Consider the following 12,034-nt stretch of genomic DNA (forward strand, 5'->3'; position numbering starts at 1 on the left):
TCAGGCAGCGGCCTGAGAGCCTCTCCTGTGTCTTGTCCCTTTACTAGGTTCAACAAAGGTGCCCTTGGTTTCAGCGTACTCTTCCACCCTCTGATCTGGAACCTTTTCTCAAAGCAAAGAAAGGCCCTACTCTCACTCTTCTTCTGGCCTGGCTCCCTGGGTGTCCCAGGATGACCTCTTGGCTTCACAAACCTATTAGACTAGGTTAGGAGAAGGGGGATCTGACTCTTAGACCTAGAAACTCTGATCTGCCTAGAGCATTAAAATGACTCGTAATGTGCTGATTCAGTTAGAAGTCACAGACCTTTCTTTTCCTTTTTAAAAATTTCACTTCTGCCTGCTGGGCATGGCGGTATATGCACTTTTAATCCTAGCACTCATGAGGCAGAGGCAGAGACAGGTTGATCTCTGTGTTTGAGGCCAGCCTGGTCTACAGAGGGAATTCAAGGACAGCCAAGAGTATAATCAAACAAATCCAAAAAATGTCCCTCCCCACTTTTCTTACCAGAGCCACAGAAGCTTCCCTGGCATCTTCCTGCACTGCAGGAAGCTCACACAGCATATTCCTAGTTCCAAGTTCCAGTTGAAGCACAGGAAATCCCTCTTAGAGCTGTTGTGTATAGGGGGCCTGTGAGATAGTTCGATGGATACAAGCACTTGCAGCAAAGCATGGCAACTTGAATTCGATCCTTGGAACTCCATAAAGTTGTTTGCCGACCTCCACACATGCTATGCTACCTTCCCATGCATACACATCACAGGCACACATGCTAGGAACAAAACCAGGGTAGTCACTTCAGAGTCCCACTCTGAGGAGTTCAAGAATTGTTGAATTTCAACCAGTATCCTTAAAGATGGCTTCCTACTGTTCCTAAAGTCTGAGACAAGGAAGACAGTATCCATTCCAGTTTAGGAAAAGATTCTTCAGCTGGAATTGGTTGTGCATAGCTGTGATGCCAGTGCTTGAGAGTCAAGGATCCAAAGTTCAGGGTCAGTCTGGGCCAAATAGCAAGACCCCCATCTCCAAGAAGATACAAGGTTTTCTACATAAGGTCTGTCCACAGCCCAGAAATAAAATTCAATCTGGATCTCTAATATTTACATATATGCAGAGAGATTGTATTTTAGAACTTTCATCAGAGTTTCAAAGGGACACATTATAGGACAGGGTGTGGTGACACGTATCGTACTCTGAACATTTGGGAAACAGGAAAGGATAGTTCAAGGCCAGCTTGAGCTACATAGTGAGACCTTGCCTAAAATATCTCAACCATTCAAGAGGTAGAGGCAGGTAGATCCCTGTAAGTTCAAGGTCAGTCTGGTCTACATATCGAGCTCCAGAACTGTCTCAAAACAAAATATAAATATTAATGAAGTTATTCCACATATCAGTACCCATCTGCTTTATGTGTCAAACCTGGACAACAGACCAGGAAGACGTTGTGGAGGCTCCCCTGAAAGCAGGACACGTTAGAATTCTGTGGCTGTTGAGAGTCAAGCCAAGGCCAGGCAGCGGTGGCGCACGCCTTTAATCCCAGCACTTGGGAGGCAGAGGCAGGCAGATCTATGTGAGTTGGAGACCAGCCTGGTCTACAAGAGCTAGTTCCAGGACAGCCTCCAAAGCCACAGAGAACCCCCCCCCCCAAAAAAAAAGAGTCAAACCTAGACCACTGACACCTAGGTTAGGAACAGAAGGGGTCAGCCTGAACTGGATGACTTCCAGGAAGTCGCTTGTTCACCATGCCCATTTGAAGGGCTGATGTTTCTAGCCCAAGACCTGGGAGAGGGTTTCAGGGCTGCTTTTGGCAGTCAAACGGTATAGACCCAGTGTGATTCCCAGGACCCCTGCAGCAGACTGTTAGCCTTTCTGAGTGCCCTTGGCTCTCAGAAGAGAGGGCATTCTTAGGTCCCCAGAGCTGAAGTTAACTGTAGTGTGTGCTAAGCCACACACTTAGCCCCTTTTCCCTGTGCTTCCACAGAAAGACTGAGGTTGGAGCTGCACAGGCTTCCTGTTGCCCTCCTTTCTGCTTTAACTTGTGGGCTTCACAGGAAAAGCACTGGGGATCTTCTTTACTGACTGGGTAAGATGAATTATCAGGAACTAGGTTTAGAAAGTGAGTGTAAGCCCTTATGAGTTGATATGTCAGATGCAAAGAGAACCAATGGCTGGATTAGATGGTGCATTTGGGAAGCTACAGTGAAAAGACCATGAACTGGAGACCAGATTGGGCTATACTGGGAACTGAGAAGAACACCTTGCTGGATTCTAGTGATTACAGGAAACATTCCTGTGCTCTTGGCTGGATTGTTGCTCTTGCACGAAGTCATTCCATAGTTCAGTCTTTTTGCCTATGCAGGGATAGACAGATCATTTTAAAGACATCTTCCTCCACCTGGTGGACTGGGCAGAAAAGTGCCAGTCTTTCCCCCAGGAAGGTTTGCAGACAGCGGTTTGGGGCATCCTCCCCTTAAAAAGTTAAGACACTAGTTCATGGACTGGAGAGATGGCTCTGTGGTCAGGAGCGCTTGCTGCTGCAGAGGACCTGGGTTCTGTTCTAGCACTTACATGGTGGCTCATAACTGGTGCCCTTTTCTGGCCTCCCACCCAGCACCAAGCACAAATGTGGTGGGTATACACACATGCAGGCAATAATCACACACATTAAACAATAATCATTATCATCATCATCACAAACTAGTTCACAACTCCACTGCAAACTAATCTCTGAGGGGATTTCAAAAAGCACATGCAGCTGCTTTCCCACGGAGATGAGGCTGATTGGGCTCTGTCAGGGTCTGGAACTTCTGAGCACATAGGCTCCTGGTTGTCATGTGGAGGACAAGAACTCGCATTAGAGCAGTGCCTACCTCCAGCTTCGCATTGGGCCTGGAGGGGTGTTTTGTGGCTATTTGTGTGGGGATCACTCCTGGCTGAGGCTGCTCCATATCCAGGAGCCACTCAACTAGCCACAAAGGCTGGGATCATCCCCTCATCCTAACATGAATCTGAACTTTCACCTTACCAAAAGTGCACATGCTCGGAACAAGGCCTGCACCAGCTACTGAGTGAATTTGGAGCTTCCATGGTCTCATCTGTACAGCTTGGAGATACTGCTTCAGCATGATGGATGGGAGGAACAGAGTCCATTAAAACAAGTGCACACTATAGGAAAAATGTCTCCCTTAAGTTTCCACCTGGCGCTGGGGAAATGGCTCTGTGATTAAGAGCACTTTCTGCTCTTCCAGAGGACTTACACTTACAGCATCCATACCAGGCAGTTCACAGATCCCTAGCTCCAGGGGTTCTTATACCCTCTTCTGGCCTCCACAGCACTGCAGACACCTAGCATATACTCACAGGCACACACAAAAATAAACGTTAAAAATTAAGTTTCCATTGGTTAGGCTAGGGAAATGGCTCAGTCGGTAAAGTGTTGGTTGTGCATGAGGGTCAGAAGTGGGAGGCCTAAAATCCACTAAAAGCTTGTCATCCCATCGCTTAAGGGAGGGAGTGGGCCTGGCTTGGTGATGCATGTAATCTCAGCACTTGAGAGGCAGAGGTGGATGGTTTTTGTAGACCAGAGCTTGACAGTCTCACACAACAAACAAAAGACAAAAGTAAGAGAAAAATAGGACCCCTGAAGCAAGCTGCCGAGGTAGACTAACTGAATTGGTGAGCTCTGCAGAGGCTCTGGAGAGCCCATGCTTCAGTTACTATAGTAAGGAGTGATTGAGGAAGCCCCCCAGCATAATGGGGCTTCAATAAAGAGAGCACACTTGATTGACAAAAAACGCCAAGCAGTCTTCATGCTCTCCTCATGTTGCTAGCCCCACCTGCTGCTGCCACCAGAGAGGAGCTTATGACTTTGTCACTTCACCTTTAAGAGACTGGAGGGTAGCCCAAGGCACTGTTTTTTTCTTCTCTCTGCTTCAGAGGACCAATAAAGCAAAAATAAGCAAAAGAAACAATAAGGCCCCAACCAATCAGCCAAACAAACCAGATGACATTTAATTTCTCACTGTGGGAATATGGTATTAGTTTTCACATTTTTAATTTTTCTATTTTATGTGCATTGGTGTTTTGCCTACATGTATATCTGTGTGAGAGTGTCAGACCCACAGGAGCTGGAGTTACAGACAGTAGTGAGCTACCATGTGGGTGCTGGGAATTGAGCCCAGGTCGTCTGGAAGAGCAGCCAGTGATCTTAACTGCTGAGTCATCTCTCCAGCCCCCACCTTTTTTCAAGTGCTTGGGATGGAGCCCAAAGCTGTACAGTTATGCTCTACTATGGAGCTACACCCTCAACCCCACAGTCACCATTATTGACCCCATTTTACACACTAGCAACCTTGGGCAGAGAAGTTTTTTTTTTTTTTTTTTTTTTTTTGGTTTTTCGAGACAGGGAGGCTGTCCTGGAACTAGCTCTTGTAGACCAGGCTGGTCTCGAACTCACAGAGATCCACCTGCCTGTGCCTCCCGAGTGCTGGGATTAAAGGCGTGCGCCACCAACGCCCGGCCAGAGAGAAGTTGTCATTGCTGATGTTACACAGCTAGGAAGTGGGTTCAAATTTGAATCTGGATAGTTCAGATGCTGGATACCATCTTTCCATGTTGGAGCTAATTTATATTTGTCAAACTATAAAATCATCACACTTTATGTGAACTTTAAAAAGAAAAAATTATTTAGGAAAAATTACAAGATTTTACATTCACAAGCAATTGTGGATTTTGAAAAAGGCCACATCCCTGTAAGTCCCCTTACCCAATATTTGGAACAGTTGGAGGCTATAGTCTAAAAAAAAAGTTAAGAATAAAACACTCCCAGTGAGTTCCACATGAATGACCCAGATTCAAAGAAATTTTAAGCCTCAAAACACAGATGGGAGCCAATAGACTGGTCACTCTGCCTCTGCCTCACTGTTAATGTAGACATTATCCACCTACCTGCTTCCATTTCCCACCCCACAGGTCTAAGCTTTCTCCCTCAGGAAACAGTGGGGTTCGAATACCATCAGGTGACCCATATATATTCCAAACAGCCAAAAGTTGACAGCTTCACACAGTTCAGGCGAATGGAACCAATACCAGCTTGCCATTCATCAAATGTTCTCTATATATGAGGATAGCCTTGAACTCAAAGCAGCCCTCCAGCCTCAGCCTACCGAGTGCTGGGGTTCTAGGAGTGAGTCACTATGCCTGACTATTAAAAGCCTTCCTCATTCTAACAGCTCAAAGAAGTGTTTTTTTTTTTTAATTAATTTAGTGTGTGTGTGTGTGTGTGTGTGTGTGTGAATTCAAGGATGCTTTATGTGTGGGGTGTCTTAGTTACTGTTCTGTTACTGTGAAGAGAGAACATGACCAAGACAATTCTTAACAAAGAAAGCACTTACTTGGGGGTTTGCTTACAGTTTCAGATGTTTACCCATTATCACGGGTAATGGGAAGCATGGCGACAAGCAGGCAGATAGGTGCAGGCATGTGCTGGAGAAGTAGCTGAGAACTTACATCTGATCCCCAGGCTGGGGTGGGGGAGACTGGTGTGGGTTTTTGAAACCACTCCTAGTGATGCATCTTCAATAAGGCCACACCTCCTAATCTTTCCTCAACGATTCCACTTCCTGGTGATTGGAGCCTAGCGGGGCTATTCTCATTCCTTCTGGTCCTCTCCTTGTACCTTTACAAGGGCTCTGGGGATAAAAGTCAGGGCAACAAGTGCTCAATCAGCTGAGCCACCTCACCAGCCCTATGGGTGAGATGCTCCATTTCTTCGTAATGGAACCAAGGGTCAACTGTACAAATGTAACATGTCTGCCTCTTGGTGGGTGCAAAGTCAAAATAAATATAGCTAAGACCTAAGAGTAGAGGATTTGTTAGAGGCCAGACAAGGTGGTATATACCTCAGCAGTTGGATGGTGGAGGCAAGAGGCTCAGGTGCTCAAGGATAGTTTCTGATACACATTGAGTTCCAGACCAGTATGGGCTACATGATACCCCATCTCAAAAACATTACCTGCAGCAGGCAAGGTAGCATTGGAGTTATTTCCAAAGCACTGGCCTTGAACAAGGAAAGAATGAGGGTTTTACCCAGAGAACCTGTGCATATTTGTATAAGAGTCAGCTTAGTCATAAGTATAACCAGTTGAGTACATTCCGGATCATGCTCTTTTAGTTTATTTTAAGTCAAGGTCTTACTGTGTACACCTGGCTGGCCTGGAGCTCCATTTATAGACCATCCTGGCCTCGAACTCATTAACAATCCACCGGCTTCTGCCTTCCAAGCGCTGAGATTAAAAGTGCTCATGACCACTCCTATTTTAAAGTCCTAATTTAAGAAGGTAAAATGGTAGACATATATGGGTGTGGTTAGTCTAAGGTTTTGTTTGGATAAGAGTGCTTCAGGCTCACTCAGCCCGTTTCATACGCCTTTATCTGTAATAAAGGAAAGGACACTTTTTTCTTCTTTTTTAAGACAGGGTTTCTCTCTGTAGACCAGACTGGCCTCGAACTCAGAAATTTGCCAGCTTCTGCCTCTTGAGTGCTGGGATTAAAGACATGTATCACCATGCCGGGCTGGAAAGGATGCCTTGAAGGAGTTAGCTTCTGAAGGCACCTGTCTATTATTCCCTCCCATGCCCCCTGCCATTAGTAATTCCTGGATACCAATTACATTGGCATCGCTCTAGCTTGAGCATTAGCAGGTCCTGCCGTATCGTCATAAATTCCCTTTCCATTTGTAAATTTTCTTTATTGGCTGGCTCTACAATTGAGATACATCCTCAATACACTGCCCCCTTTTCCTCTTTCTTTAAAAGATTAGGAGACAGCCCAGCAGCCTCTTCTCTGGGATCTGCTCAGATGAAGGCCAAAGACTGTATTCCCAGCCCTAGGGAGGCTGATGCTGGAGTTTAGGCAAAAAAACGCTGGCTCAGGTGGGAGCGGGAGCAACGGAAGGGAGGGGACTAAGGCTGACGCGTTTTCTCAGTTCTCTACAGGACGCCAAGTTTTCCCTATCACCTGCTTCTTGAGAGTTAAAAACCTCATGCTTTTTTTTGTTTTGTTTTGTTTTTTGAGACGGTTTCTCTGTTTAACCTTGGCTGTTCTGGAACTCACTCTGTAGACCAGGCTGGCCTAGAACTCACAGAGATCCGCCTGCCTTTGCCTCCCAAGTGCTGAGGTTAAAGGCGTGCGCCACCACCCGGTAAAAACCTCATTTTTAAAAAAAGATTTTATTTATTTATTATGTATACAGGATTCTGCTTCCATGTATATTTGCACACCAGAAGAGGGCACCAGATCTCATTACTGATGGTTGAGAGCCACCAGTAATGTGGTTGCTGGGAGTTGAACTCAGGACTTCTGGAAGAGCAGTTAGTGCTCTTAACCTCTGAGCCATCTCTCCGGCCCAAACCTCATGTTTTATACCATCAAATTTTCGCATTTATAATCCAACACCTGGTACGACCACGGACTTAGCGGGCAGCACCGGGGAAATTAACGGAGCACTCACACACCCGCCCAGGTCACGCCCGCTCCTCGCCCACGCCACGCCCCCCGCCCGGGTTCCTATTCGTTCTTGCTCGGTGGCTCCTCCTTCCTGCGACTGCGCGTTGAGCCGTCCCGGTCCAATATGGCGTTGTCGGCGTCCGTCCGCCGGCTGGGGGTCGGGGTGAGTGGGCTGCGTGCGGGAGGGCTGGGGGTGCCGCCCGGGGTCCGCTCACTCCCGGTCTCTCCGCAGATGCTGTCGTGCAGCCGGGAGCTGCCTTGCGCCTGGCGCGCCCTGCACACCTCCGCGGTCTGCGCCAAGGTGAGTGCCGCGGGCCGCCCCGCGAGCTAGGCAGGGGGCGGCTGGGGGAGGCTGGAGAGCCGGTGGCGGGAGGGCGACTGGGGGCGCCTGACCCACGACGGTCCCTTTGCTCGTAGAACCGGGCGGCTCGAGTCCGCGTGGCCAAGGGGGACAAGCCGGTGAGCTACGAGGAGGCTCACGCCCCGCACCACATCGCGCACAGAAAGGGCTGGCTGTCGCTGCATACAGGTGAGGGCACCTGGGAAGGACACGGGTGACACTTTAACCTGCTCTTTCTAAGAGCCGAACTAAGATCGCGCCGGGCGCCATCGGGAGGCACATCTCGAGCTTAAGTCCAGCCAGGCTTACATAGTGAGACCTTGTCGCAAATGAATGAATGACGTCTAGTTATGGGGCTGGATGATGAATAAAGATTGGTAAAGTGCAGTGTCGCTTACACATGAGGATCCGCCCCAACTCCCCCAAGAAAACCTGATGGGCCTGTAACTACTGCTGAGAGGTGTAAGGATGAAGGAGACAGACTAGCCAGTCTTGAAAGAGTAGCTGCTTTGCTAAAAATAAACAATAGAAATGGTGAGTGACAGAGGAACACTTTGGCTGTTAACGCCAGGTTTCCTCCACTGGTCCATCGAGGGAGCACAGCCAGATACGTTCCAGCGAGACCCACAGATTAGGATGTTGAAAGGAATTTGAACATTCCTTGTTCTGTGTGAGTTGGCATTGCTATGGTTGGTCACAATTTACAGAGATGTTTAATGACTCAGAGGCAACAAGGTAGTGAAGTCTACATAGAATCATTGACCTGGGAGAGAGTGCCCCAAATAATGCAGCATGGACTCTGCACAAATGAACTGCAGACAGTCTTTGTCACTCACAGAACCTGTATTTGAAGACTTCTGTTTTCTCTTCCTCTCCTTCCTTTGTTTTTTGAGACAGGATTTCTCTGTGTAGCCCTGGCTGTCCTGGAACTTGTTCTGTAGACCAGGCTGGCCAAGATCTCACAGAGATCCTATTTTTTATTTTTCTTACTCATTTACATTTCTGTATACATGGTGTGTGTATGTACAGTTTGTCACAGTCAGTTCCCTCCTCCTACTGTATGGGCCCTAGGGATCAAACCAGCACCTTTACCCACTGAGCCATCTGCGAGTGAGTCTGGCAGTATACCTCAGGCTGACCTGGAACTCACATGCTTTTTTTTTTTTGATACTGGAGTTTCAACTTCCAATCCCCCCCATCTCTCTCTATCTATGTGTTTGTGTGTTGTGTTGTGTGTGTGTGTTTAATAATGTGTATATGGTATTCATGTGTAAAACATCTATACATGTGTTTATATGTACATATTCATGTGTGACTGTGTATGTGAACCAAGACATCCTCAGGCCAGTCCTTGCCTTCACCTTGTTTGAGACAGGTTTCTTTGTTGTCACCACCTGTGTATGCCAGGCTGCTTGGCATACAAGCTTCTGGGGATTCTCCTGCCTCTGTCCTCCATCTCACAATAGGAGCATGGGGATTACAGATGCTGGTACCTGCTGTTGTATGAGTTCTGGGCATCCCAGCTCAGGTGCTCATGCTCATGCTAGTAGACTGTACACCCAATGAGCTGTCTGCCCAGCTCTTCAGCCCTTGCATATCCTTACACTGGTAAAAATGCATCTATAACCTCATAGTCATTCCAGGTCACTTTGGGATGTGGGCAGAGCAAGGCTCATATGTGGATTTCCAGTGGAGGTAGAACAAGTGTATGATGTCAGATGTGCCCTTTTGGTAGTCTAGAGCCGTATTTCAAACATTACTGTGCCATAACTTGGGGATGTGGCACTTTGAGTGGCCTTGAAATGCTATCTAGTGTTCCTGTAAGCTCAAGAAGACTGGTATGCCTTATGGAGAAAATGCTTGTAAGATAAACTTTACTTGGGCCTAAATTATAAGAACTCAATATTAATGAGTCAGATATATATATGTATATATATTTCTATATATCCTGTAAATAGGACACATAAAATTAGTTATGTATTAATCTGTTGATAAAATCATTGTGACTAGAGGCTTGCACGAACCGTGCTGTGAGTTGACACTGGGGCAGTGGCTCAGAACTCACTAGCTCAGTGTGTGGCAATGTAGAACATAATTGCTGTGAACCAATGTATTTTTCAGCATGTGAGTTCTCACCAGAAAAAATTCAGTAGGATTCTCATGTAAAACTTTGAAGATACAGGTTCCTGGTTCAGTGCCCAGCCCCTTCCATCCCCTCAAAGATGTAAGATACAGCTTTGGGTCCCTTAAGTCAAAGTCTCTGAAAATATGCCACATGGCTGTGAGTACCTGGGGCATACTGAGGATCAATCCGCAAGTGGAAGCAGAAGCCCTAATAGACCTGGTGTCAGAAGTGGGTAGTGGCCTCATCAGTTTGGCCTGTGTGATTAGTTGAAGGTGGAAAGCAGGCTAACTGTAGATGGAGGTTGTACTCAGCTTTGTGCTCCAGCTCATGTCAGCCTTTTGTAGAATGAGGATGGTAATATTACTGACTTCAAAGGATTGATTGGGGGAAATAATGTGCTACTTTGAGTTTATTTATTTAAACTTGTATGTGTGCAAGTACACACATGTGTGTCATGGCACGCCTGTGGAGGTCAGAGGGCAGCTTTCAGGAACCAGTTGCCTCTTTGCACCTTGTTGAGACAGGGTGTCTCTCTTGTGTCTGCTATGGTTTGTACTCCAGGCATCTGTTTGCTGAGCTTCCTGAGCAATTCTCTTGTCTCCACCTGACATCTTGCTGTAAAAGTGCTAGGTTTACATATGTGTGCAATTGCAGCTGGCTTTTTTTGTGGGAGGTGTGAACTAATGAGTTTAATGGGACCACTTCATGCATGAGAGCAGAGGGACTCAAAGGCAGCTACAACATTGAAAGTGCATCTGGCTTTGGGGATTGAACTCAGGTCATTAGACTTTCACAGCATTCTTACCTGCTGAGCCATCTTGGGATCCTTGTGCTTTGAATTTTAAGATGTTAGTCTTACTCCAGCAGAAGAAAAGGGAAATGGCTGTGGGCAAGGGATAGGATTGAGAGTCTAGTCCTGTTGAATATGAGGTCTGGGGTCTGCACAGCTTCCTTGGCTGACTCTTCTATGGCACCCTCTTTAGGTAACCTGGATGGAGAAGACCATGCTGCAGAGAGAACACTGGAAGATGTTTTCCTTCGAAAATTCATGCTGGGCACCTTTCCAGGCTGCCTGGCTGACCAGATCGTTCTGAAGCGCCGGGCCAACCAAGTGGACATCTGTGCCGTGGTCCTGAGGCAGCTGCCAGCACACAAATTCTACTTTCTTGTGGGCTACAGTGAGACTCTGTTGTCACACTTTTACAAGTGTCCTGTGCGACTCCACCTTCAGACTGTGCCCTCCAAGGTTGTGTACAAGTACATATAACAGCTCTTTCTTTCACCAAGCTAGAGCCTGCAAAGACCCAGAGAAGTTAAGTGGATCAAGGGGAAACACCTGCTTTCAGGATGGAGGCATCAGCTCCAAGCTGCTGTTGAATAAAGACCCTGTAATGTCTTGTTCTCTGTCTCTTTTAAAGATTTTACTTAATTATATGTGGATTGGTGTGTCTGTGTATGTGTGAGTGGATGGCACTGGATATTCCTGGAGCTGGAGTGACAGGTGACTGAGCTGCCCAGAGTAGGTGCTATGTTGGGGTCTAGAATGGATTGGAGACTCCCTGGAGGCACTGGTGTTGGGTTGTAGGCATTTTGTCCCTCACCCAGGAGTGTGGTGCTAGGCAAGGCCGGCTATGGACTGGTGCCAGGGCCTGGGGGCTGTAGTGTGGGAACTGGAACTTGACCTTTCCCACCTATGTATGTGGCCAGATGTTTCAGACACAGATGTGGAACCTTGCTGAGGGGGAACCTGACATATCTGAGCTCTAGTTCTGTCAGATGCTCTTTCTGATTTGTCTGCTGCTTCCCCGAGTGAGGGTTATGAAGAGCTGTGTTGCCAGTAGCTGTTCTGACCCCAGCCTTTGACTCATTATCTCCCTTTTTTTTTTTTTTGGCCCCAGTCCTCTCCCTGGGACCCTGTCTGGAACCCTGATACAGCTGGTCCAGACCAGTGCTAAGAACTGAACTGGGTCATCCATAAAAAGACAGTCATATTTTAGTGGGAGCCTGAGTGAGTGTCTCAGAGGGTCCTCAGGGTTTTCTGGGAACTCGAGGTAAAGGGCTGCAC

At 47.2% G+C, this 12,034-nt stretch overlaps 1 protein-coding gene across 1 annotated transcript; it reads left to right on the forward strand.

Annotated features, from left to right (window-relative positions):
- Positions 1–7,537: 7,537 nt before the first annotated feature.
- On the forward strand, positions 7,538–11,371 carry Mrps24 (mitochondrial ribosomal protein S24). Its single transcript, XM_027388207.2, has 4 exons — positions 7,538–7,667; positions 7,737–7,805; positions 7,922–8,033; positions 10,953–11,371. The coding sequence occupies exons 1-4, from the start codon at positions 7,629–7,631 to the stop codon at positions 11,234–11,236; spliced, it is 504 nt and encodes a 167-aa protein (XP_027244008.1). The 5' UTR covers positions 7,538–7,628; the 3' UTR covers positions 11,237–11,371.
- Positions 11,372–12,034: the final 663 nt, after the last annotated feature.

Source organism: Cricetulus griseus (assembly GCF_003668045.3).
Source record: "Cricetulus griseus strain 17A/GY chromosome 1 unlocalized genomic scaffold, alternate assembly CriGri-PICRH-1.0 chr1_1, whole genome shotgun sequence".
In the NCBI taxonomy this organism is placed as follows: Eukaryota; Metazoa; Chordata; class Mammalia; order Rodentia; family Cricetidae; genus Cricetulus; species Cricetulus griseus.